The sequence below is a fragment of the Rosa chinensis genome, chromosome 6, assembly GCF_002994745.2.
Source record: "Rosa chinensis cultivar Old Blush chromosome 6, RchiOBHm-V2, whole genome shotgun sequence".
Taxonomy (NCBI): Eukaryota; Viridiplantae; Streptophyta; class Magnoliopsida; order Rosales; family Rosaceae; genus Rosa; species Rosa chinensis.
The window spans coordinates 48,947,013-48,973,196 of NC_037093.1; the positions used below are offsets into that span (position 1 = coordinate 48,947,013).

The 26,184-nt window shown below is 40.7% G+C and overlaps 4 protein-coding genes across 6 annotated transcripts; 2 read left to right on the forward strand and 2 right to left on the reverse strand.

The window, feature by feature from the left end:
• Nucleotides 1-4,280: 4,280 nt before the first annotated feature.
• On the reverse strand, nt 4,281-8,284 carry LOC112169346. 2 transcript variants are annotated; one of them, XM_040507826.1, is made up of 8 exons: nt 8,114-8,284; nt 7,956-8,030; nt 7,723-7,854; nt 7,507-7,629; nt 7,151-7,246; nt 6,859-6,982; nt 6,723-6,780; nt 4,281-6,642 (listed from the first exon to the last, which is right to left on the reverse strand). In XM_040507826.1, the coding sequence occupies exons 1-8, from the start codon at nt 8,241-8,243 to the stop codon at nt 4,858-4,860; spliced, it is 2,523 nt and encodes an 840-aa protein (XP_040363760.1). In that variant the 5' UTR covers nt 8,244-8,284; the 3' UTR covers nt 4,281-4,857. The 2 variants fall into 2 exon arrangements, with proteins under 2 accessions (XP_040363760.1, XP_040363759.1); XM_040507825.1 differs by having other exon boundaries at nt 7,956-8,284.
• Nucleotides 8,285-9,612: 1,328 nt separating this feature from the next.
• On the forward strand, nt 9,613-10,930 carry LOC112168884 (photosystem I reaction center subunit IV B, chloroplastic). Its single transcript, XM_024305822.2, has 3 exons — nt 9,613-9,999; nt 10,500-10,565; nt 10,654-10,930. Exons 1-3 carry the CDS (start codon nt 9,733-9,735, stop codon nt 10,756-10,758), a joined length of 438 nt encoding a protein of 145 aa, XP_024161590.1. The 5' UTR covers nt 9,613-9,732; the 3' UTR covers nt 10,759-10,930.
• Nucleotides 10,931-11,915: 985 nt separating this feature from the next.
• Nucleotides 11,916-13,951, reverse strand: LOC112173093 (protein LOW PSII ACCUMULATION 1, chloroplastic). Of its 2 annotated transcripts, none has more exons than XM_024310640.2 (4): nt 13,636-13,951; nt 12,614-13,186; nt 12,468-12,518; nt 11,916-12,206 (listed from the first exon to the last, which is right to left on the reverse strand). In XM_024310640.2, exons 1-4 carry the CDS (start codon nt 13,839-13,841, stop codon nt 12,068-12,070), a joined length of 969 nt encoding a protein of 322 aa, XP_024166408.1. In that variant the 5' UTR covers nt 13,842-13,951; the 3' UTR covers nt 11,916-12,067. The 2 variants fall into 2 exon arrangements, with proteins under 2 accessions (XP_024166408.1, XP_024166409.1); XM_024310641.2 differs by having other exon boundaries at nt 13,632-13,890.
• Nucleotides 13,952-16,057: 2,106 nt separating this feature from the next.
• Nucleotides 16,058-16,687, forward strand: LOC112171484 (ras-related protein RABE1c). Its single transcript, XM_024308665.1, has one exon. The coding sequence runs from the start codon at nt 16,058-16,060 to the stop codon at nt 16,685-16,687; it is 630 nt and encodes a 209-aa protein (XP_024164433.1).
• Nucleotides 16,688-26,184: the final 9,497 nt, after the last annotated feature.

Sequence of the window (26,184 nt, forward strand, 5' to 3'; positions counted from 1 at the left end):
ATGTCAAAATAAGAATATAATGTTTTATTTCATTATTTTGAAAATATAAAGAAATAGCATTGGTGGAATCGTCATGAAATTTTAAATAAAGAGATCTAATATTTAAATCTCATCATTGTGGTTTTTAAATATTTTTAAAAACAAAATGAAATTTTGTATTTGTAACACGCCGGCTCACAATATGTCGTGCTCGGGCCGGGCCGGGCCAATAGGCCAATATTCTTAGGCCCAACCCGGCCCGTTATTCTAGTGTGCTTGGGTCGTGCCAGACCACTAAAGAGCTTAGGCCGTGCCGGGCCTCTTTAAAAAGTGTCAGGCCCGTGCCGTACTCGTGCTTAGCGGCCCGTTTGCCACCTCATTTAAAACCCATCTTTGATTTAGACAATTAATATGATGGTTCTCCAATTTTCGGACCGAAATAAATAATGCAACACCATATGTTTGCATTCATCAAGTGACATTGTAAGAGGTCATAAAATTTTATGTACTTGTATGATCTTTGCAGCTCCTTTGGCATATTGATTATTCCCCGAGGCAGTTAAAGCTAGCTATTTGGATATAGGACAGACAAACTACTGGCTTTAGAAACCCTGTGTAACTAGATCGTCTTGAACACAAATTCGATGGAAAGCAATGGCACGCAAATTGTCGGTAAACTTAACTTCATGTTCACAACAAGCTACTAAGACGATTTTCTTATGCATTGTATGACATCTTCTTCTTATATTCACTGGCTCGGTTATGAACTCATTGATTGTTATATAGCAAAGTGACAGTTTAGGTGTATGTCTGAGAATTGAGTGGCAGAGCTAGAACTTCATCACAAGTGGGGCACTTAGAAGTTTTAGAAAAAAATTCATAACTTAAAATATATACCAAAACTTTAATAAAATATAATAAATTAGAATAAAACTAAAGTAAGATTAATATTTAATCTGTTAGTAAATTATAATTCCAATATTGTAAAGGTCAGAGGTTCAATTTTCATTGACATATGTAAGGGTGGGGTGGGCTAATGGTTTTTTTTTTTTTTTTTAAGATTAATATTTTTTTTTAATCTATACTATTATTAAGAGAAGAGATGTTAGCCGAAATCAAAATTTTTAACAAAAATGACCCTAAAAGATTAAAAACTTTGAGAATTAATTAAATCATAAGGGCACTTCTACGAGTTCATAGAAAAATAGTTGTTAAAGTGTCGTTGAACATGCCTGACAAGAAAAAGTGAGGTTTTCCTTCCTGTCCGGCGGCGAGCCCTTTCACCATCGTCGGATGGGCCTTTGTCATCCCCTTGTGAGTCTGACATGGTGCCGGGCTCCTTGATCGACATTCTCATCCGGTTTAGGGAGATTGTGGCGGTGGTTTGGGAGGTGAGGAAAGAGGAGAACACAGTGGCTGTCAGGATGTGATTTGTCCCTTGTTGGCCTATTCGGCACTGTGGAGTACTATCACAGGGTCGGAGGCTGCTTGGTTGGGTGGTGGTCATGGCGACGTGGCTTGGTTCAGATCGGCGGTAAGGTTCGATCCCATATGGAGGGAGAGTGGTGGCATGATATGGTTTGGGTCGATTGGATCCAATATGAAAGGATCTGATCTGGAAGGGTCAGGTGTGATGGTGGAATGTGGGCGGTGGCAATTCGGCGAGACTAGCGACAAGGTGGTGGCCGGGATAGGGTTGGGCCAAGCTTGGCTGGCGGCTGTCTTTTCTCCTCTTTCCTGGGTTAAGGCTTAAGTTTGGGCTGGTTGTTTAATTACTATTTTAAATTTTGCTTATGTTAGTTGGTTAGAATTGTCACGCTGTTGGCGTGTAATAAGTCCCTACAAGTATTTTGTAGGGTTAGTCAGGCTAAATGCATGTGTGTGTACTCTAAGTGCCTTGTCTGGTCTAATGAGGCGACGATTCATTCTAGTTAAATGATCGCAACCTCCTAGTGGTAGGATGAAACTTAGTGTCGTCAGATTTCTTCTCCGGCAGCAACATAGTGGGAAAACTGTGATTTTGGTAATTATGCTTCGTTGTAATCGAGTTATTTTTCTGATATGTCACTGCTATATCAAAGAAAATGGAGTAGTAAGTCGTGTACTCTTTGCTAGTTGGTGTTTGTTAGAATTCATGTTTTTTGTAGAGACTCTTGATATTATTTTGGGACGCACTCTATATGCTTATTGTAATTAGGGGTTTAGGCTCAATGTCCTCCCCCCCCCTCCCCTCTGTATTCGACAATTTCATTAATCGAGGCTTGATGTCAGCCGCACCAGCCATTTTTGAAAAAAAAATAAAAAATCACAAGGGCAATTATGACAATTTCAAAATAGATGTAATTATGAAAAATAAATAAAAAATAATCCTAGTGTTCCCACAACTTATATTTCTCCCTCCATTATCTTTTATCTGCAATAACTGTCTCTTATATTATATATCTTTTTTTATTTTTTCAAATTAATAATTATTTGCGCATGTGTTGTAAGGCTACTCTATTATCATTTTTAGATATCAAACAATTTTTCATGATGATAGTGTTAATGTTCTATAAAAAAAAAAAAACATAAAAAGACTAGTTGCAAACATAATTTGAACTTGGGACCAACTGCAAAAATGGGAAAGCCTTGCGACTACACCAAGTTAGCTATTAGCAATATTTAGAAACTCTAAATAATTTATGCATTTTTAAAAGTACAAAAATATTATTTAAAAAAAAATTAAAAATTGAGATGGGGCATGGGACCCACTATACCCCACATGGCTCCTTATTTGGTGTAATCAAATTTTTTTTGATTAGATAAATAGCAAAAATATTATAATTAGTATTTCGTGAGTTGAACTTGACTTACGAAGAGGAGACTATGTCACTAGACCAAATAGTATTGATTAGTGTAATCAATTTTCATTACAGAATTCTTGTTTATATGCTTATTTTCAGTTTCGAAAATAACTATGAGCATAATTATCCAAACTGACTTGGTAAAAGTCGAGTTTTCCCATCTGATCAGTAATTTAATCCGGCAAAAAATCTGGGAGGGGCCGCAAATCTTTGATAGTTTTGTCAATGGTGAAGCATATAGGGTGCACATGCAAATGAAAATGACTTTCCATTTTGTTTCCATTTGGTCAAGTCTTCCTCATCGATTAATGTAATATTATGATTCATATATGCTGCTAATTATAATTACGTGTTAGGATTACATATTAAAGCACTTTTTCAAACCTCTACCAAGTACCAACCAACCCCAGTGTAATATATATTTTGAGTGATCGAAGGAGAAGTGTCACCTCCAACTTCCATGAAATGGTTCTTAATTTCATATTTGGCGCCCACCATTCACAGCATGCTTTTCAATTTGAGTGTAAAGTGGTTATTATTAGAGTAAAGGTTTTGAGTTTTAACTACAGTTAGTTTTCATTTATGTGTAAAATGCTACTTTGAAAGAAAGAGAAAATTTAAATCGAAAAGTACTCGCACCACTTTTCTGAAAAATGTGAAATCAATTGCGAGATGTAAGACAACAGTTAGAATGTTAGATGATTCTACATCGTTTGAATATTAATAACAATAACGCTCACCTAATCATAAAGGGTAATTGAGAAAAAAAATGATATTAATCGACAAAGATTACACATGACATTTCACTTTTTGTGAAATATACAAAATGAGACATCACTCAAGTAACTTCACATATTCTATACTACAAAACTATATAAAAAAGTACATATTGTAGAACTTACAATTTAAAAATCTTACAATCAGAACCTGAAACTTTTTGTGTTGCATCAAATGAACATAGAAAAGATAAGCTCCTCCAAACACACATTCAAAATTTAACCCAAAACCGCGCGTGTGATATCACCACCTCTTCCATGCCAGAATTACAATTCTGGCGAAGATCAGGGGACAGATGACATCGTCACATGGAACCACATAGTTCTTCCTCCTAAATGCAGCGGGTGTCGGGGCTCCGAGCCTCCATAGATGTTTCTCTTTGGTTCTAGAATTAATTTATGGCAACCACTACTAATTGCCACTCGTGCTGTTATGAATTTTCACAATCAAGACGGTTTTAATCTGAACACATCATTTTCACTTGTAACCTCGCAAGTAAGGCACCGATGACTTGTATGCCAAATCCAGGGGTCCTCCACAACGGCATTCAATTCTTATGAGTTTTCATTTACATGAAATGTTGCCCTCGCCTCAACTACTTTGAAAGTTGAAGTAGAACCTGTAAAATCTACCTAACATCCTTAAATTCAAGTTTGACAATCTGATGCAGCCAAGGTAAGAGGAAGCAATATGAAGAACTCTCATTTAATTTTCTTGGATGATCCTAGCAACACATCCCTTGTTTCAATAGAAATCATGAAAACAGTATAGTTTGAATTGATACGTAACCCCCCACATGTACAATACTTTGAGTTTTAACGACGTATTCAAAACTATTTGTACCATATTTACAGCTTACACATTGGGAAATGCTAGAACTTGTTCATGTAAGTAGAACAACCCTACACTAGACTTCCACCTGCATCCCGCGCCACTTGAGAGATGCGATCAATGCTGTTGAGACTAGAAGTTGACGTCAACATACACTGGGGCAAAATGTCAAGTTGCATCCTTTCTGCTAAAAGTAGACAAAGCAATTAGCAAGCACCTGCTCAGATAATAATGGCTGGACATGCCTAACGCACTAAAACAAAGCATTTAACCCACGATGCTTAATGATCATCAATTCATCAGAAAGTCAAAGAAGGCAGAACTGTGATTCATATGGATGTAGCAACTGGTCCCTGAACATAATGCTGCAATCCTGAAAACTAATCTCAGCCCCAAAATTTGAAGTTTCCAATGTAGCCATTACACTTTACAATTTAATATAATTGACATCACCATCATTAAAACTTATCTCCTTTTCACTCCCATCCCAGCTTGGCTTGTCAATATCAATCCCCAAGGGCTGAGCCTTCTGTCTGTCGAGCGATATCTGGAGGCAAAGGGCTGAGCTGTCGTGGACGTTGACATTATCTTTGATGAAATGAGTAGGAGTTCTTTTATGAGGTGAGTCATTCAGGCATCTGATGTTCATATCATCACAAGTAAGAAGCTGGGAAGATATTTCCTCTCTGGGAAATTGTAGAGCTTGACAAGTAGATGAATAATTATCCCCCGAGGAACCACCTAGTTGAAGGAGAGATTCTGCATTAGGATAAGGAAGCCTCTCATTGATAATCTTCCGCCTAAACCAATGGTCATTTTGGAGAGAAAAGAACGTTGTGCCACCTTCCCATACTCCGTCATCAATGCAACCCCAGGCTCGATTTAGAAGGGTTGGTATGCATGATAGGTTTAAGGGGAGCTCAATTTGGTGAAAATCTGATTGTAGTTCATACTTGCCTTCAAGACACAGTCTTTCGTCATCATGGCTGTGATAACCGGCTATGCATGCAGATGTGTGTCCAGCTGTACGTCTTGATAGGTTAGATGAGTTTCTTTCTTTCGCGGTGTCAAAATCCCAACCTAGCATCAGAGCGCAAGTTTCTCTTCCAACGAAATATTTGTTTGGCTTATAGAAAACATCCAGCTCTTCGGCATGGCTAGATGCCCTCAATCCATATTCTTTAAATGGAAGCACAGAATCTACATCACTCATAGAGCATGAAATTGCAGTACCTCCCAGTAATTCAGAGTCAGCTCTATATCTTGATAAGCTAGATAAGTTTCTTTCTTCATCTGTGCTATCAAAATCCCGACCCAGCATAGGAACACATAGGTCTTTCCGCACCATATATTCATTCGGCTGACAGAATACATCCAGCTCTTTAACATGGCTAGTTTCCCTCAATCCATATTCCCTGAAAGGAAGAACATAATCTGAATCAATCATAGGACATGACATTGGACTACTACCTAGTAGTTTAGACTCCACTCTGTATCTTGACAAGTTAGATAATTTTCTTTCTTCATCTGTGCTATCAAAATCCCAACCCAGCATAGGAGCACCTAGCTCTTCCCGAACCATAAATTCATTTGGCTGACAGAATACATCCAGCTCTTTAACATGGCTAGGTTCCCTCAATCCATATTCCCTGAATGGAAGAACATAATCTGAATCAATCATAGGACATGACATTGTACTACTTCCTAGTAGTTCAGAGTCTGCTCTGTCTCTTGACAAGTTAAATAATTTTCTTTCTTCATCTATCCTATCAAAATCCCAACCCAGCATAGGAGTGCATGGCTCTCTTCCAACCATATATTCAGGTGGCTGATAGAATATATCCGACTCTTTGACATAGCCAGATGTCACCAATCCATATTCTTTGAATGGGAGAATAGAATATGAATCACTATTCGGACATAAAATTGCACTTCCTCCTAGTAATTCAGAGTTAGGTTCCCACACTGTGTAATCAAGATGGTTCTTGTAAGCATCACTAGTTGGAGAATAGGAGCAGGAAACCATATTTCTTGATCTCTTTGTCCTACAAGATAATGTCGCATCACCGAAATAAGGGTCACAACCAAGATCCATAAATCTTTTAGTAGGTGCCAATTGAAGTTCCTTGAAATGAATATCTGACTCAAAGGATGGAAGTGGCATAGACTCGTCAACGGGCACCACTTTCATTAACTTTGGATTCTTAACATTCTGCAATAGCAAATACTTTTTCAGTAATCAAAAACCATGAAAAGGAACAAGTTAAGGCCCACAAGTTAAAAAGAGGATACATTGTTCCCATTGCTCGTGGGGATCAGCCGACTGAGGAGGACAGAAACCAAACTGGACCTGAGAAAACATATCTTGAATCATTTAACAAGAGGCATAAAGCAAGTGAAACAACATATTGAATGTCATATCTCTTACCCGTAATCAATTTCGGGAATGGAGGTTTCTCTGACCCAATGAAGTAATTTCTGTCTCTTCCTATCAAAAACGTTTGCATGCCTGCATTGAGTTTCTGTCTCTTCAAAGAGATCTAACCCTTTTCCTAAATGATTCAGAATTACTTAACAGTGTCATCAAAACTGCATATACACTGTTAAACTGAGCAGTAATCTAGGCTTCATTGCATCAGGAAACAGAACCACTGAAACAAAACTTGGAACATCAAATGAAGCATAGTATAGATTATAGAATGTATTGACATGCAAATTACCTTTAGGGTTCAAGGTGTTTTCTGTTTCCTCTACCATATATTTCTTTTTCCTGTGTAAATCCTCCAACGTTGCTTGAGCTCTCGTCCTATTTGATCCTACAAAGAGAAATGACAGTAGTAAGTAGTACCAATGAGGACAAACTCTCAGAGTTTCTAGCCTAGCTGGCTCTCAGAGTTTGAGCCACAGAATTAACATCACTAATTCAAAACATATCCCTGTACTATTTTTTTTCCACCAAAGCAAGTTGATTGAGCAAACAATACACACAAATGCCGGTCAAAACTACACTCAACAAAATACTCGCCACATCGATTGCTGCAGTTGATATCTAACTATGCCTCTTTACATTGAATACCTGAGTTTCTCGATGCACTACCAGGTAGTGCGTGAGATGACTCAAAGCTATCTTCTGTGACATCTTTGTTGAACACTGAGGACCTGACGTCGTCGCTCTTATTCCGAACCATATTAGTCCTATCTGCACAGTTAGGCATTTCGTCATACAGCTGGTGGGCATACACAAATGGCCAATAAAACAATCACCTCTGTAATACTTGTATTAGATAACGACCTCTGGAACTGCCTCTCGGCTTTGAATTGCTTCCTCGGTACGCCTCTTTGCTCTCAGAACAGGAGTGATGTTTGTGGCTTGCATCTTCCTTCAATTTCTTGAAGAATGCATACTCGGAAGTCTTCGCATTATCTAGATTTTGCATCAGATCATTATTCATTCAAACAAATTTGAATCAAGAACAACCCACAGCTAATGAATCTATGAAAAATGTGAGAGCTTGAGAAAATTACCAGATTCAGTTCTTGGGGGTCTGCGATTTTCGTCATCGAGATTCGTAAATTTGACTCCTTTCTTGCCGCTGATATCTATAAATTGAGCATAAATTTCAGTTTGGACAACTAATTGGACTATGGAGCTGAGATCCATTCTAGGGTTTGGGAGCGAGAACCTGTGGTTGTTGGGGGCGTTGTGATGGGGAACCGGGAATCGGAGCTGCGACGAAGCCGATGACCTCGCGGTGAAGGAGATTGGATCTGCCATGGAGCTTTGGGGATGCGTTCGGAAAATTTACGCTTCATGTTTTGGGGTGATGGGCTAAACCCTAGCTTTTGATTTTGAAAAGTTGCAGGGGAATATATAGAGTGAGAGGGAGACACTGTGTGTCATTTAGGCGCCAAACGGCACGTGCGGCTGGTTTTTTTAAAATATTATTTAAAAATATAGTTTTATTTATTTATTTTATTTTATTTATAAATTTTAGGATTTGAAAACTTTAATTTGGAATTAAAAAATTAGGGCTAGTTATACATTTTTCACTTGCATTTTATCTCATTGCTTTCTAATTCTACACATATTGCAAGCTATTGTTTCAAAACATTCACTAATAACAAAGAACAGTTTTTACAAAACTTGATTTGTCAAAACCACAGACATAGAGCTCTTACAAGTTACGACTGTGTAGAGTCTCAAATGAGATTTTATAATAAATAATTTTATTGGCCATATGATCATATGTGTAAAATATTAACTAAATCAAATATCATCTAGTATTAGTCTAGCTGTAACAAATAGACCGTTCATAATGAGATGTAAATTGTTATAAAATTTATGTATTGGTTTTGATAGTTGGATGACTAAACTATCTATGATTGGGTTGCTTTTGCGCACCAAGTATCTTCACATGAATTATTATAATTATTTTTTTAATAAAATAGAGGATTAGACGATATTAGTATTTTGTTAGTGGTCTTCGCGTGGGGCGCCTACCCTCCCCGTAAAGAGGAAGAGAACACTACATTCGGTAACCCACTGCCCGCCCCTCTATTCTAGTTTATTGAATAACATAAACAACTCAGGCAACTTTATACAAATTATCAATGCACAAATATATAGAGTTGAGATAAATTTAGACGATTGATAATCTTCAAAAATAATAATAATAAAAGGTGTCTTTTTTATATTGTATGATTTTTTTTTTGAAGAGAGAAAAAAATTACAAACAAAAACTCATGTTACAACCAAAACTTAACTGATCAAAATTAAATGTAGACAAAGCTGAAAGAAACAGCTTCTCAATCCACGTTGTTGGATTACCAAAACTATAAATCTAAACTCGTGTTTGCATCCGTAACAAAATTCACATTCTGAAAAACATGCTTGTACTTTCAGAATTGCTAGCCATACTTTGGATTTACCGTGTGAGAAAGCTCCACTTTCAATACTAAAAGGATTTTCACTAGGAAAAAAACGAACAAGAGGTGATTGTGTTTGGCAGGCTCAGCGAGTGAGTCCACTCGCGCTGGTTTAACAATGGGATGACTTGTAATCACATTATCCAGAGAAGAAGGATATGGTGCACAGGTGTCAGGACCCTAGTGGCGGCAACGGATTTATTCCCACGTTGAAGGATCAGATAATTGGTCCTAGACGCATAGAAACACTCGGGATAATTCATTCAAAGCCTCTCAATCTTGTTTGGCTTGTCCTTTCTTAATCTAATTTTGCCACACACCTAGTCCATCAAACGCCCAGAAAGAAAGAGACCAACCTTAACACATTACAGCAGAAATGGCTAGCTGCAGCATGGCATCAGCTGCCTCAGGCTTTGTGGTCACGCCAAATGTTGCAACCAACTCAGGCTCCGCTACTAGCCGGAGTAGCATGTTGTTTTTCTCGTCCAAGAGCAACACCAACGCCAGAACTAACAGTGGCAGGTTTGTGATCAGGGCAGCCGAGGAAGGAGCAGGGCCGCCCGCCGCAGCCCCCAAGGCCCCCGAAGGTGCAGCTGCCACAAAGCCTAAGCCACCACCAATTGGACCCAAGAGAGGCACCAAGGTTAGTTTGACTATTCTTGGTTTGGTTTGTGTTTCATGACTACGCTTGAGTTTTCAGAATTAATTCGATAATTGTGTAACATGGTACAAGTACTTTAGTCCCAAAGTTCAAGACTAGTATCATGCTGTCACATAGGAGCAGGTTAAGTTTCTTGGTTTAGATCACTGTAATAGTTGGAATTGCTGAAACAACAAACCAAATTAAACTCATAAAGGAGAAAACCAGAAAGCGCTAAACTTTGTAGAAGCATCAGTTTATCCTCTTAATGCATAACAGTTCTTTTATTCTGGCCAGAAAATACATGTTCTTGATCAGAAGAACAAAACACTCGGTTAAGTTTTGATTGCATCAGCAGAAACTGAGATGACAACAAATTGAAAACATACAGCTACTAAGTTGCTAATATTGATTGCATAAGAGATTGACTAGTTCGGGTATTTCATGTACTCACACTTCATCACAACTTTAGATGAAAAACTTCATAACATTTTCTCTCACAGGTGAAGATTCTTAGGAGGGAGTCCTACTGGTTCAAAGGCATTGGCTCTGTTGTAGCTGTGGATCAGGTATAACCCCTAGCACCTCTCTGTTGATTCAAATGACAAAGGGTTTGTGCTTAAGTTTCTAATCTCAATGTTTGTATTCATTCCACAGGACCCAAACACCCGTTACCCAGTCGTGGTTCGATTCAACAAAGTTAACTACGCAAATGTGTCCACAAATAACTATGCGTTGGACGAGATTGAAGAAGTTAAATGAGTTGGTTCTAGCATTAATGTAAATTGTGATCTTAAATCTCCTTCTATCAACCACTTTCTTGTTTCTTCTTCTATTGTGTATCACTCTGTGATTTCTTCCACCTCTCAATTATCTTTCAGTTAAAAGTTTGGTAAAGATCCAAATGAATAGAGTTCAGTGTGTTCCTTACTTATTGTTACTTCTATCTATTTCTTGAAAACAAGCATGAGGGAACTCAGGGAAGTAACTTGAACCAACTCATTCAAATCAAGGCGACTGTTAACTGACTTGACTCCATAATTAGCACTGAATTGCATATGAAAGTCAATTGTGACTGACACCAGAATGGAATTCAACACCGACAGGGCTTGAATGAAATTTCATGATACGTTTAATGATCCAATCTAATATTATCCTCAGCTATTTTTATACATACAACTCTAATTTTGACAAACCTAGTTTGGTTGCTTCCTTCACCATCCATGTATCTATATCAAAATCTGATACAGAACACAGAATGCCAACTACAATAGGCAGTTCTGTCATTAGAAAGTTTTACCAGAGTCTGAATTCCACATTTCCCATTATTAGAAATTAGGTGCTTATGAATGTTTCATTGGATGATAAGTGCTATTTAGGTTTGTATTTTGAAAACCCTTGTCATCACCACCCATTATGCCTGACATTTTTTTGAAAAGAAAAGCCAGGTAGTTAAGAAGTCAATAATAAATGGCAGTTAACAGAGAACCTAAAGATGAATAAGATTTTCCTTTCCCGAGTTATTCATCAGTATGAAATGGCACAGCACTTCACAATACTCAGCAATTTGCAGAGTCGTCACAAGTAATGCAAGAATAACTAATATTACCACTGACATCGTTTCAGTAAAAAAAATTTTGCAGAAGATAAATATAAAATTTCCTATCATAAGTATGTAAGGTGATAATGACACTTCCAAGTCAATCATACTGAGCAAGTAAACTATGCTCCCTACTGGTTCCACTGTTTCGATCCTTTCACTTGTTTCAAAATAAAGTCATAGTTAGTTGCAGCTACAATATCCAATGTCTTAGTTTCTAACAGTTATATGAAAAGGAATCTTTTATTAGAGTTAGCACATGATTTATCATTCCTTTGCCTAAAAACCATTCAAAACCCTATGTGCACATTTACAGGGGTGAAAGGAAAGCATAACTTTTTCTTTATAAGCATCAAAATTTGACAAGATGTTGTTGTAATCAAGAACAAATCTACTGTAATTCATAGTATAACAATTGATATTAAGTAATCTAGAACTAGAAACTAACCTATAGAAACAAAAAAGTTTTGCTTAAACTCTTCCATCAAAACCATCCAGAAGACCTGACCACATTCCCTTAACAGGCGGTAACTGTGCAACAAAAGCATTCCAAGGCGGGTAACCTATGCCACTGCCACGAACACGACCGTCCAGGCGTAGAGATATATACCTACAAGTATGTATCACAAAAAGATTCGACTTTATCAGGAAACGGTTCCTTAAGAGCATAACTCATTAGTAATAGCATGTGTTGCACAATTTATACAGTTGACTACAAGAGTTCGTGGACCTAAAGTCACCTAGCAGAATTTATGCTTACCAAGTTAAAATTGGAGCATCCAACCAAAGAAATTGAAATTTTCATATGCAGAATCAAATAACATTTAACTAGTGAAATTAAAGACAGAATTAGCATGAGGGAATCACTTACACAGGAGAGTCAGAGGAGACACCAGCCAGTTTCTTTTGTTCATCTAACCAACTAAAAGTCAAAAGAAAAAAGTAGTGTGAGTGTGACAACTTGATGAACTGACTAAACCAACATTTCTTTTTTCTTCTTTAACATGGTTTTCTTACTTGGTCCATTCACTAACAATAACTGGATTCAGCTGCCAGAGTCTCTTTCTCTTTGAAGTAAAATCCTTAGACTCGTCACTTTCATCAAACTCAAAACTTGGTGAATTACCATCCGTAGCAAAGGGCACCACCAACACTCCTCTTTCCACAAGCCCTTCAGTGAAAGGCTCGCTGAACTTAAACGACTCAGTGATGAACGACGCAGGGCCAGCACATATCACAAGCCTAGCAAACCCTCTCAAAGAGCTGACAGGAATGACCCTCTTTTCATCCACCCGGAGCTTAAGATTCGAAAGGTTCTCCTCTCTTGACAGCCTAGCAATCTGCGCATTCTTAGCAGTGTTCTCCCTATAATACAAGAATGCAAAGAGAGACACCGCGCAAATGTCGATGCCGAGACCCTTTGCAATTTCAGGGGCATCAAGTGCTCTTGATGGGTTTGTTAGTGCTGCAATCAATTGTGTGGTTGCTATCAGTGTTCCTAAACCACCACTTGCAATGAAAGCAAGATAGAAAAACATCCGAACGGAACGAAAGGGAGTGAGAACTTCACTCCTAATCCTGGCCGTGGAACTGAAGAACAAACAAACACCAATTATCATCACAATGAAGCCTCATTTCTAAAACACAAATCACAGCAAAATGCATTGGTTCACAAAGAATCCAACTCATAAAAGAAGCTTCAAACTTGAACCCAACCCATTAGTCATTACTACCATAAAGCAAGTTCCTTTATTTGTCTATATCAAAACCTAAGACAGCATTAAGATACGGGTTAGTTTCTATATCCAAAGAAGCCTCATTTCTAAAACAGAAGCTGATCATAGCACAATGCATTGGTTTACAAAGAACCCAACTCATTACTACCATAAAGCAAGCTCCTTTATTTTTCTATATCAAAATCTAAGACAGCATTAAGATATGGGGAAGCCTAGCTTAATTACATCAAATGAAACAATAAATACTTGAAAGTTGAGGACTGAATAAGAAATATGGAAGCCAGAGAGCAAAGTGTGACCTGCCTAGCATCAGTAGAGGAATTTTGCTTCTCAGAAGCAAAGCAGATGATGGGTGAAGAGCTTTGCTTTGAGCTCTGAGCTGTGAGGAATGGTGCATTAATGGTAGAACGTGACGGCGTCGTTACAAAACCACTGCCGATGCCGGGTTTGTAACGAGGAAGGTTGAGAGGTTTAAGAAGGTTTAAGGGAGCGTTTGCCACAGAAGCCATGGCCAAACAAAGCTCCAGACTGAGGTGCTTGCTGCTAAAGTTTGTCACTGTTTTCTGGGAAGGACATATTTGGATGATCACAATACTGCCACCTCTCACAACCCAACTAGTAAATCACAGCCATTCTTATATCTTTTGCTTGCATTCCGATGTGGCCTTAACGACGCCGTTCGCAGGCTAAGTTTAACACCACATGTTTTTAGCTAGAGAACTACAGTACTTCTAATCTTCTATTACCAAATATGGTTTTATCGTTCACAATTCATTAAAATGAGCATGTTAAATGGTGAGTAGTGATATCTTCTCATAATATCAATCAAAGATGATCTTTTTGCAATGAAAAATGTTGAGATTGCCACTTATTTACTAATTTATTATAAGATTATGCAACATACTTGTATTTCATTATTGAACTAAAGTTTTGTAATGTTATGCGACATTGGCATTTTACAAAATTTTATAAACTTTCACAGTGTTTCATAAATGAAAGATAGTTAAATTTGTAAAAAATGTTTAGGTTACTCTCTCTGAGAGGTAGGTGGAGACCGTGGCCTCCTGGCGGCGGTTATGCAAATTGGGTCGGAGGAGATGGGTTTTCCCTCTCATCTGGTCGCTAGGAGATTGAAGGCGACGGGATTTTTCGTTGTCGGAGTCTCAAAATCTTGTTTCTTGTTCTTTTGTTCAGGGTATGGTGCCTTGGCAGCAGCGATGGCGATCCTGGGTCGTGCAAGGCAGCGACATTGGGCTGTGTTCTTGGGCAACCTGGCTCGGTGACGGTTCTGGGGTCTCGTTGCTTGCCCCTGACTGAGCAGGACGATTTGGTGGCCGGGTTGCGGACTGGAGTTCTGAGCGGTGGTCTGGGGTTGGACCTCGACTTCTGTTGATGGCGGCCATGGATTGCAACTTCAATCTGGCTTGCGGCGACGATGATCTCTTGCTTAAGGGACGGTTTGGTGTTCTTGGGATAGGGTTGGTTGCGGCTTGGTGCGGCGAAGATTGTGGCGGGCAGCAGGGTCAGATCTTCTCGACCGGCGTCGTTGAAGGGAGGCGGACTAGTGGGTGGCGGCTATTGGATGGGGTGCCCACGTGGTTGGGTGGCCTCATCAATTCCATCTGGGCTTCTATTGGGCCTCCATCTGCTAGGGTTTCCTATTTGGGTATGGGCCTATTTCTTTGGGCTTGGATTTTATTTATCTTTACTATTTTTATGTTGTAAAGACTCTGTTTCCTCTGGGGAAGGAGTTCATAGGATCTCTCTGAGAATATGTCGCCAAGAATGTCCGTAGCATCTGTGCCCCTTTGATTCTCATGGGTGTTTTAGGGCAGTTTTGGCTGGGCGTCATGATCTTTAAAAAGGTTGAATTACTTAGGTAGTGACTATTTTGACAGTCCCACAGGGATGGGGCATTATGTGTAATTTCGCTGATCAATGGAATGAGTTGACAATTCTCTAAAAATATATATATATATATATATATATATATATATATATATATATAAGAAAGATAGTTTGGACAACTCGTAAAAAATGTCATTTTAAGTAATTTCTTTTTGCCTTAAAACTTTTTTATTTACCTTGACAAGAACCTAGATAACTATTGATTGTGGAGTTTTCTATTATTTTTCTTCGGTGGACTTAAAATCGAGTCAGGCGATGAATTGACACAAAGTCTAGTCGCTTACTAACTGGTGAAGGTAAATCTATAGATCTATTTATAACAGAATTCTAAAGGAAAATATAAAATTACAACATTAATATACGTTACTTATACGACGAAGTGGTGTTAGCTCAGTGGTTAGAGCACCCACTACCTATGTAAGAAGTCATGGGTTTGAGTCACCATGGGGGTAGGAGTGAAATCCTTTGATCTTTTTTTTTAAAAAAAAAAAAACGTTACTTATAGAATACGTATAATTTAGATTGTGACTTTTTTGTGGTCTTCATAGATGGTACGTCGATGTGTAATTTCACTTCCAATATCTCGAAGTAGCTAGATCTCAAAAAGGACTATGACTAATAAATTAATAGTTCGGGCTTACAATTCTAAGCCTGTACTTCTATCCATATCTTATCAGAAAACCAAAGAATCCATCCCGCCGATCTATAAATACGCTCCTTTATCACTATACCCTTTGCATAGTTTGTAGTACGTTCCTCTGAGTTCTCCTTCTCTCTTTTCGTACTTGCTTGCTAGCTAAGCTACCTTCCTTAATCGATGGCAGAGCCACACGAGAGTCTTGTCAAGCTCATGGTTGTCGGCAACAGAGACGTCGGAAAGTCTTCTCTGATGAGAAAATTCTCTCCCTGTGGTTCCCACACCGAACTCCTGAAGCCTTATGGGATAGAATACACCGCAAGAACCATTCAACTAGACAATGAACTGGTCAAGTTGCAAATCTGGAACGCAGCTGTTCAGGAACGGTTTCGAACGATTCCGAAAACCTTTTATCAAGGGGCCAAGGGGCTTCTATTGGTGTATGATGTCACTAATCAGTTGTCTTTCACCGAAATCAGTAAATGGCTTCGCAACATCAAAGAAGATCCTGCCAATAATATCAAGAAGATACTGGTGGGGAACAAGGCTGATAAGGACGAGAGCGAAAGGGCTGTGAGCACTGGTAGAGGTCAAGCTCTTGCTAAAGAGTACGACATTGAGTTCTTTGAAACCAGTGCGGAGACGAACATGAATGTGGAGGAGGTCTTCTTTTCAATAGCCCGGGATATCATGCTGGAATCTAAAGCTTCCGGGGTCGCTCATGAGCCTCAGACATTTGGGATTAACCTGCTAAACAAAGGAGAAACTGCATTGGGGAACAAATTGCAGAGAAGCCAGACTTTTGGTTAATGGTATATCGGTGTTGTTCCATACTTTTAATTCAAACAGTTTGTACTCTTCAACTGATAGTTTTTGCAACATAGTGTATATACTTTGTATTTTACGCTACTAGAAAAAGGGCTTAAGGGACATACACTGGGGATATATGAAGGATTTGTGCCTTTAGATGATAAGTAGGGACTAAAGAAGATATATCCTAATATGCATGTCCCTTTAATAAGAAAAGGGACGGATAATGTGTCCCCATTTAATAAAAATACCCACTGCGCAACTAGCAATAGTATGTATTTGTATTGTGTCAATCACAATTGTACATATAATGTACACTTACAAACAAATAGATTTCAGTGTTCCTATTACAAAAACAATCACAATCACATACTCTTCTTAAAAAAAAAAATCAATTAATTAAATATCATGCTTACCTATTGTGTGAAAACAGTGAACGAGTTCTATATGGGTTTAATAATGCCGATATTTTCCTCAATTTAATCGGTCCGGATGCGACATATATGAGATTTTAATAAAAAGACACCAACATTAGTGTGTGTTGTACCATTTTCTTATAACTAGTAAACTTCTTTTTATTTATTATTATTATTATTATTGAACTAGTAAACTTTTCTGATGTGGGTTACAATTATCTAAGCAGCACTTTTACCAACGTTACCAACCCAGGGCAAATCCAGAATGAAATTGAGATTCATTGGTGAGCTTCGGCGCCATGAATGGGGTCTTGTTGACTCTAGAGATCTCCACCGGTTAGGGGACAATGCGTCCTTGAAAGTGAGAGTTGGCTGCGTAAAAGTCAAACTCTGTGTAGTGGTGGTAAGAGCTTTACTCCGTGACCGGACAACCTAGATGCCTGCCTGGACCGTGAAAAATGGATAATTCTTAGGTTTACTCATCGGTGAATGAGCATATTCACCATCTATTGCGATTAATGCATAGTAATTTTATAATTTTTTAATCTAACCATTCATGTTGTATAACGTAATACATAGATTAGCTCTGTAAAAGATCAATCAAATTGAAGACATTTTAGTTATTCATTTCTATGAAATACATGGACGGTTCATCGATCATAATAATAGTAAGTGTTGTTAGAACTATCCATTTGTTTGATTCAATTGGATAATTAAATGATTTCCAATTCGATTGATTTTTTAAAGAGATGATCTTTAAATGCTAATTTAAGATATGGACAGTTAAATTATAAATTTATTAAGTAAAATGTTTGACGTGAAAATCCAGTGCGGGTGCAAACTGTCTCTTTTGAATGCGCGAGCGTGCCAGCACCGTGGGGTGCAGTCGTCGGGGCGTCCCTTGACCTGACTTCTTCTCAAACCATGTGGACGAGGAGAGCACCAACCTCGTCACAAGGTTCTTTTCTCTGCCTTCCGGAAAAGGACTTCTTGCCTTACTGGTAAGGGCTTTGGTTGTGATCTCTTCACGTCGCCGAATCGATACTCAACGTTGTAGGTTGAGCAGAGAAATCACTGGGAAGTTTGGAGAAAGCACAGGGTTTGCTAAAGCGTGACTTTAGCTTCGCTGGGGTTGCGAGGGCGTTACCCTTGCTTCGCTGGTAGTATCGGTGGCAGTAGCACTAACAGTCGGCTCTTGGAGAGACTAGGACTGGAAGTACGGTCGCCGGGTTTCAACTAGGTTGAAGGTTTGCTCCGGGGAAGCTTGATAATCCAAGGGATTGATTGATTTGAGAGTCGTCCTTAATTTGTCCTTGAAACCTGGTATTTATACCTAGGGTTTCGATTGTTCCTTACCATAGAAGGATTATTGATTGAAGTTTCCTATTCAATCTCCACTACCTGACTCCAATAAGGGCTCGTTTTCCTTATGGGTTTCGGAATGGGCGAAGCTGTAACCCAATTCTAAGTAGACTTATTTTTGGGCCGCATGTATCGGCCCGCTATGCTAAATCCACTAAAGGATCTTGCCAAAATTACTTTTGGGCTCAAACATTGCCCCCCAGGCCTCGAAATCGGGCCCGCGAGAATGTAACTGATTGAAGGGGACTAAAACAACATGTCTGATGACCGAAACGATATCATTAATGAGGGTTGCGTCTATTCGCTTGTCAAAACGTCTTTTCGTCGCATCGTTTCCCTCACAAAATCTTTTATTTAAATCCCGCAGCCACTCCAAACCTGTCACATCAGAAACTCTTTCAGTCTCCTAAAACCCAGAAACTCTTTCGTCCCAAACATTCCTCCTTACAGAAACCCATAAATGGTTCATTCAAAGAAAATAGTTATCGATCAGGAGGAAGAACTTAACGAGAAAGCTGCTCGCTACCGGAATTGGAGCTCGCTGTCGTATCCACACCAATATCCAGAGACCACTGCTTCTCAGGCTCCCAAATCAACATGTCGGACTGGGCCTGGCACCGCGAGATTCCATTCCAGCCGACGCTATTGCCCTTTACGGCCTGCCCATCCATCGACCCATTCCGGTCCTCCGAAGGACCCCTGGAGATTTCAGTAGTTGGGGTGCGCAAAAACATCGAGCGAAAATAGGGCACTAGCCATCCTCGATCAGCGCGGCGGAGCTTTCTTGGTATAGCGAAGCGCGAGCGCGAGATCTGGCTCATTAGAATGCAGCAGGTATTACCCAAACCATTGATTTATGCTTTTGCCTTCCTCGCGATGGCAATCGCTCGCCACTCGCTGCCTTCCTTTGCTTTTGGAATACTGCCACCAACACCTTTGATTTCCGATTTGGCCAACTGAGTATTACGTTATTGGATATTCTTACCATTACTGGATTGCCCATCGATGGTGAGCCCTATCTGCATGGCCAATTCGATTCTGACAACTTCTCATCAACCATGGCCCAAACTGGTCGCGACGTTCATAGCAGCTCCTATCCGCGGTGGCTGGCCTATTACCACAAAGAACACAATGCGGCTGGTGGCATTGCTTTTCTGGAGTATTGGCTCTGCAAGTTCATCTTCTGTATCTCTGCCAATAAGCCCACTTGTCCTTGGACTTTCCTGGCCACAGCCCTCTACAACGGCCGCCGCGTGAGGTTAGGACAACCAGTGTTGGGTGCCCTCTACCGTACTCTATACCAGGCCACCTTGCATCCTTTCGAGACTAGCATTTCTGTCCCTTTTTGGATCCTTGATTTCTGGATTCAAACTTACTTTCCATTCTTCCACCGCGACGATATTTCATTGCTACCACCAGCTGACGCCCTTCTTGGTCAATGGCTTTGTCGCAAGGCGAGGTACACATCCCCATCCTATTATGAGTGTTTCTCATATATGTACCTCCTGCATGAAATGCCTTACTGCGACTTAGTACTCAATAGGAGATTCCCCACTCCTCTTGAAAATGGGTTCCTTCCTGGGGCTCCTAATTATAGTGATCGCGCGCGCTTGGCTTTTTGCCGCGCGATCTCTTGTTCAGACATTAGGCTTGCATCTGATGAACTCAGTTATGAGCTTTACGCTCCCAACCACTTCGCTCGCGAGTTTGGTCTTATCCAACTAGTGCCATTTTCCCTCTATGATGCTTGGAACTACAACACTTCTTGGCGCAGAATTGGCCCCTTGACTGGGCCTCCGCCAGTACAAAGCATGGTTGTACTAGTCGATCTCCCTGACTGGGCTAATAACATCGTCCCCGTGGATGGGACTGCTGAAGATTATGATGAATGGTGGTCAGAAGTTTCCGTCAACTGCTGGAGACAAAGGGATGACGAGCTCTTTGCGACCATTTTTGAAGAGCTGAGATATCCTTATGATGTTGATACCGAGTTACTTGCTCGCTTTCCTGAAGATGAGGTGTGACCTCCGCTACCTGAACCGGCTCCGAGACCCGCGCCCGGTCCAGGCTGGGATTGTCATTCGTGAGCCTCCCCAAGAGGTAATTGTCTTATATTTTTTACTTTATGTCTGCTTTTCCCTTTTAACTCACACTTTGTTGCATCAGGGAAGTGTGCCACCCTCTAGCGGTCGTGCAGTTCATGCTTCTCCGGCCACTGGTCAGGCAGCGAAGAAGAAAGCGATAGCGACGGAGCCTGAAGTTAAAGACTCTTCCTCTGACGATGATGACCCACAAACAGTAAGGCTCTTGTCTTAAAATCTCATAATTCTGATATCTCCTTCGAAGCTTATTTTGACTTTACTTTAATCCTGACAGATTGCTGCCGCTTTAGCCCGCAAACCCAGTCGCGCTGATCCCCGGACTGATCCATGGGCAGAAGATGAACCAGTCGCTGATCGACTGGTAATACTAATCTACAATGAGCCATGACGTTTTGTTTTGTTATGTATGACTCTATAACTCTCCTCCTCTGCAGGTTTGTCGTAGGTCATCAAGGCAAGTTGGGGAAGGATCCTTCGCTGCTGGCGAAGGTGTGTCTGGTTCGCAAGTCCAAGTGCCAGATGGTTCTAATAATCCTCCCTCTCCAATTGCAAACAATATGCAGTTGGCTCTGGTCCCAACACAGGCTATAGATGACAGCTCACCTGAGGTTGAAGAAAGAATGTCGCTCCCAGACACCTCCCATGAGCAACCAACTGCATCCCTCCTTCTGGGACAGGCAGCGCTTGATTCAGTTCCAGCGTCCAGTGAGATTGCCCAAGAACCTGTGCCAACAGCAATTCTTCGCGAGCCACATGTTGAAGAGGTACCTCTCTTAACAAAATGTTTTATCATTAACCCCTGGCTTGGTTATTCTGACAATGCCTCCTTCTAGGATCCAAATGCTATTCCAAATGAGGAAGCGGCTGGCATAGTCGGAGAGATAGTGGTCGAGAATCCTGCTGAACCTGTCCTCGATGTGGTTGGTCAGGAGCCTGCTCCCCATGCCCCCAAGCTATTGAAGTCGGGGGAGTAGGGGAAAACCCTGAACCATTGCCAAAGGCAGTACCTGTTGCGGAGCCTCTTGAAGCCCTTCCTGTCGCTGAGCAACCGCATCCGTCCACTTTAGAACGGCTAGCTTGTGTGCTCGAAGTGACCCCTCCTGGGGTCGTAGATGATGCCAGAGAAGGCCTTCGTCGCCTCCTGAGCCCTGATATTCTGATTCCTGGCGCGCTCGCGAGAGTTTTGGAGTATCTGAGGGTACTTCTCCGCGAGGGGGCTATCACTGAAGACCAATTTCAAGAGGTTGACCAACTGCTGCAGGATCTTCCCCAAGGGCTCAATGAGAGGGCGGTCGCGACCGCGCAAGCCAGGAAGACAGAAACATACTACCAGACTCTTGCTCAACAGACGGACGCTGCGCTTGATTTCTTGGGTGACCGAGCTAATCTCATCAGGGATCTGACTCTTGAGAGAAACCACATGCGGACCCAGATCCAGGATCTTCAAACCCGATTAACCGATGTGATGGCTAGGCTTGCCCAAGGGAACCTCAATTGGAGCAGCCCCTTGCCTCTTTCGAGACGCTGACCCATGACCTGACCCAAGCTCGTGTAGCAGCCCAACAGGCCGCACAAGCTGCCGCTGATACTAGCTTTCGCTTGGATGAACTTTTCCTCCGCTTAACTCATGCAGGCCGGGGACTTTTAGGCCTCTGATATTAGGCCCATTAATTTGTATGTACCATATTACTACCAATAAATTAATTATTTAGCCCACTTGGTTGGCCCAAATTTCTTTTATCTCGTAGACAATAGCTCTGTTCAATTTTTGCTTTAACAGCACAAAAACAGTTTCAAAAAGATAATCTCGAAAAGGAGTAGTTACCTCCTTGGAGACCGCTCTCTCGTCCACGCGTATTCAATTCCGTTTATTTCTGAGATCTCAGCATTGAATTCTATTGATATTCCCATTGAAGGCGTTGAAACATCTTCAACTGCTCATATCCAAGGGTTGAGGCCACTGAGGCAGGCCTCTATAAGTATCAATACTTTGGAAAGATGAAAACTTACGCAAACGTGGCTTACCCAGAAATGACCTTGCAAGCCTTTCTCCTCTTCCTTCTATTTCTCAAATCTTCTCCATACGATCTCGCCCTTAGCCTCTAGATCTTAGGCTTTATGGCTTAATCTCACTGCCTGGGTAGGCCTTATGGCCTAATCTTAGGCAACCTCGTGTCTTTGGTCTATGAAAGCCTGGATGAAACATCCTAGGTTTTGGGTAGGTTGAAAAACACGAGGAGCTCCTAACGCGGGGCAACACATGCCGGGGAGTCCTTCTCTTCAGATTTCTCCGCGCGGAGCAAAGTGAAGAAGGACGAAAGGCCACTTGAGGCCGACCGTTCTTCTTCCGCGGCCTACCTCCGGGGTCTGATGAGCCGACTTCTGTTTTCCCCCTGGAGGTAGGTGAGGCAACTGGGTCGCACTCCAGCACTGATTCTGTCTCCATCCCGGAGGATAACCAACTGGAAGGGTTGCGATGGATTATTTCCTTCCCTCTTCTTCCAGTACAAATGATAGCAGCTGCGACTCAGATCAAAGGATGGTGAAGAGAGGAAGAGTAAGAGTGAATATCTCATCAACCCTTCTTGCCGCAAGATCGGGAGGCTCATAGAAGACATGAATCCTTATTAGTTGTTTTAGCCACTTTCTGGCTTTGTATATCGTTAATGTAATTTTCTCGAACACATTGTCTTGCTTTTAGCCGCAAAGCCACTTCATGAATGAAAGATTCGAAATTTTCTTATTTGCTAAAAACAATACGATATAATAAGGCCTCTGGTATAGGCCCTTACACACATTCCTAACACATATTGTCAAGGATATTGAACGAAAATGTTCAAAAAAATTGCCAGATGAATTACTGCAAAAATAATGGCTAATGCGAAAATAATGGCCATTATAAAGGCATTTATGCATAGAGTGTTGCCCCCCTAGTGTTCGTAGGTGAAGCGAAGACAGGTGAACGAGGCCACCCTGAAAAGGCCTAATTACAAGGGATGAGGCGAGCCAAGGGACACTATGTTTGCCCCCCTGTCCTTGCAACGGAAGAATCTGGGGGATCTTCAAATTCCCAAACGCTGGGGTAGTATTTCTTTAAGAATCTGCCATTGATAGGGTTGCGGTGGAGGTCGCCATCCAAATCTTTGAGGTGAAAAGCCCCACGTTCCAGAATTCTATGAACCACAAAAGGCCCTTCCCAGCGTGGGGTCCATTTACCACGACCGGTCAACTTCTCACCAAATGGAAGGACTGCCTTCCAAACGAGCTTGCCCTCTTTGTAACTGCGGCCGCGAGTTCTCTTATCATTGGCCCGAGCGATGCGTTGCTTCTCCATCACTAAGTTGTCCAAAGCCTCTAAGCGCTGTCCGCTAAGGTCTTCGTGCTCCTGCCACATGGCCTGGACGTAGTCATCACCAATCAAATGATGTTGATCTTGGACGCGTAGAGAGTGAACATTGATCTCCAAAGGTAAAACCGCGTCGTGACCAAACATGAGTGCATAGGGCGTTGTGGCAGTAGGAGTTCGCTTTGAAGTGCGATAGGCCCACAACGTTTCATACAATGTCTCGTGCCATTGGCGAGGGTTTTCAACAAGCATCTTCTTTAGTAGGGTAATGATAATCTTGTTACTGGCCTCTGCTTGACCATTAGACTGAGCGTAATAAGGTGTGCTGTGGAGAAACTGGATGCCGAAGTCGTTGACGAGCTGCTCCACATCACCACCCATAAATGCTGCCCCCTGTCCAATACTAACACCTCGGGGACGCCAAACCTGCATATAATATTTCGAAAGATGAATTGGCGTAGGCCTCATCATATGGCCCTTGGGCCCTAAGCCCGCCCGGCCCGTAGGGCCGAAGCCTGGCCCGGCCCTTCCATTAGGGCGGGCCGGCCCGACCCTTTTTTATTTAGGGTAGGGTATGGGTCACACAAATAAAGCCCGGCCCTACCCTACGGCCTGGCCCGATTGAGCCCGTAAGGGCTAGGCCCGGCCCGGCCCTTAAAGCCCGGCCCTAACCCGGCCCTAAAATTTATATTTTATTTTTGTTATTTTCTATTACATGTGTTATATGTATAAAAGTAATAAAACTATGGAAGTGTAGAAAATTATTTCAATCTACCATATTAGGAAATGAGTCTTTTAAATTGAGCCATATTTTGAGAAGAAAAAAATAATTTTTTTTAAAGAATTAACCGTTAATTCGGCAAAAATGCCGCCGTTTTAATATAATCTTATGGGTATTTTAATATTTACCAATAATTACTGTTAACTAATTAACTGTAATAATTACAAAGCTATTATTTCAAATTGGACAATATATTCATGTAATACCAATTTTGAAATAAATCAAGTAATCAACATAACTAAAAATAATCAATTGGTCGAGTTGAAACGTTTTTACCAATGTAATGTTAACTTCTTAATGAGCAAAATGGGGGACGAAATGGAATTTTTTAAAATAAACCGCTGGATGTTGTTTGCATATGAATATATGTTAGTGGTAGAAATTTCAACAATTTCTGCATTCGGTTGGACCTCGATCTACCCGGTCAACTCAATACCCTAAATAGAACATAAAACAAATATATTCTTAACCAGTCCTTGGCAATTCACTTTTTTCTATCTTTCAGCTCCCACACTCTCATGGGTAGGGGGTCTACTTATGGATGTCAAAATTCCGCAACGTTTGTCCGCGCATGGTGCCGCTCCCCTTAGGGAAGTTTGCTTGTGCAAAGCGTTGACCGCTCCATTAGGTGCCTTATTCACGGCGGATTGGCCTAATTTCTTTACACAATACCTATCACTATTGTATAAACATATAAGAATTTTCAGATTGATCGATTTTCATTTCAAAATTTTTGGATCACACATAATCCTTATATGTCTTGTAATGTAGTATAACTAGTTTATTAGGCTTGTTACCCTCCATGAGCAAAATGAGGGACGAAATGGAATTTTTAAAATGAACCGTTGGATGTTGTTTTCATATGAATATATGTTAGTGGTAGAAATTTCAACAATTTCCGCATTCGGTTGGACCTCGATCTACCCAGTCAACTCAATACCCTAAATAGAACATAAAACAAATATGCTCTTAACCGGTCCTTGGCAATTCACTTTTTTCGATCTTTCAGCTCCCACACTCTCATGGGTAGGGGGTCCATTTATGGATGTCAAAATTCCGCAACGTTTGTCCGCGCATGGTGCCGCTCCCCTTAGGGAAGTTTGCTTGTGCAAAGCGTTGACCGCTACGTTGGACGCCTTATTCACGGCGGATCGGCCTAATTTCTTTACACAATACCTATCAATGTTGTATAAACATATGAGAATTTTCAGATTGGTCGATTTTCATTTCAAAATTTTTGGATCTCACATAATCCTTATATGCCTTGTAATGTAGTATAACTAGTTTATTAGGCTTGTTACCCTCCATGAGCAAAATGGGGGACGAAATGGAATTTTTTAAAATGAACCGTTGGATGTTGTTTTCATATGAATATATGTTAGTGGTAGAAATTTCAACAATTTCCGCATTCGGTTGGATCTCGATCTACCCGGTCAACTCAATACCCTTAATAGAACATAAAACAAATATGCTCTTAACCGGTCCTTGGC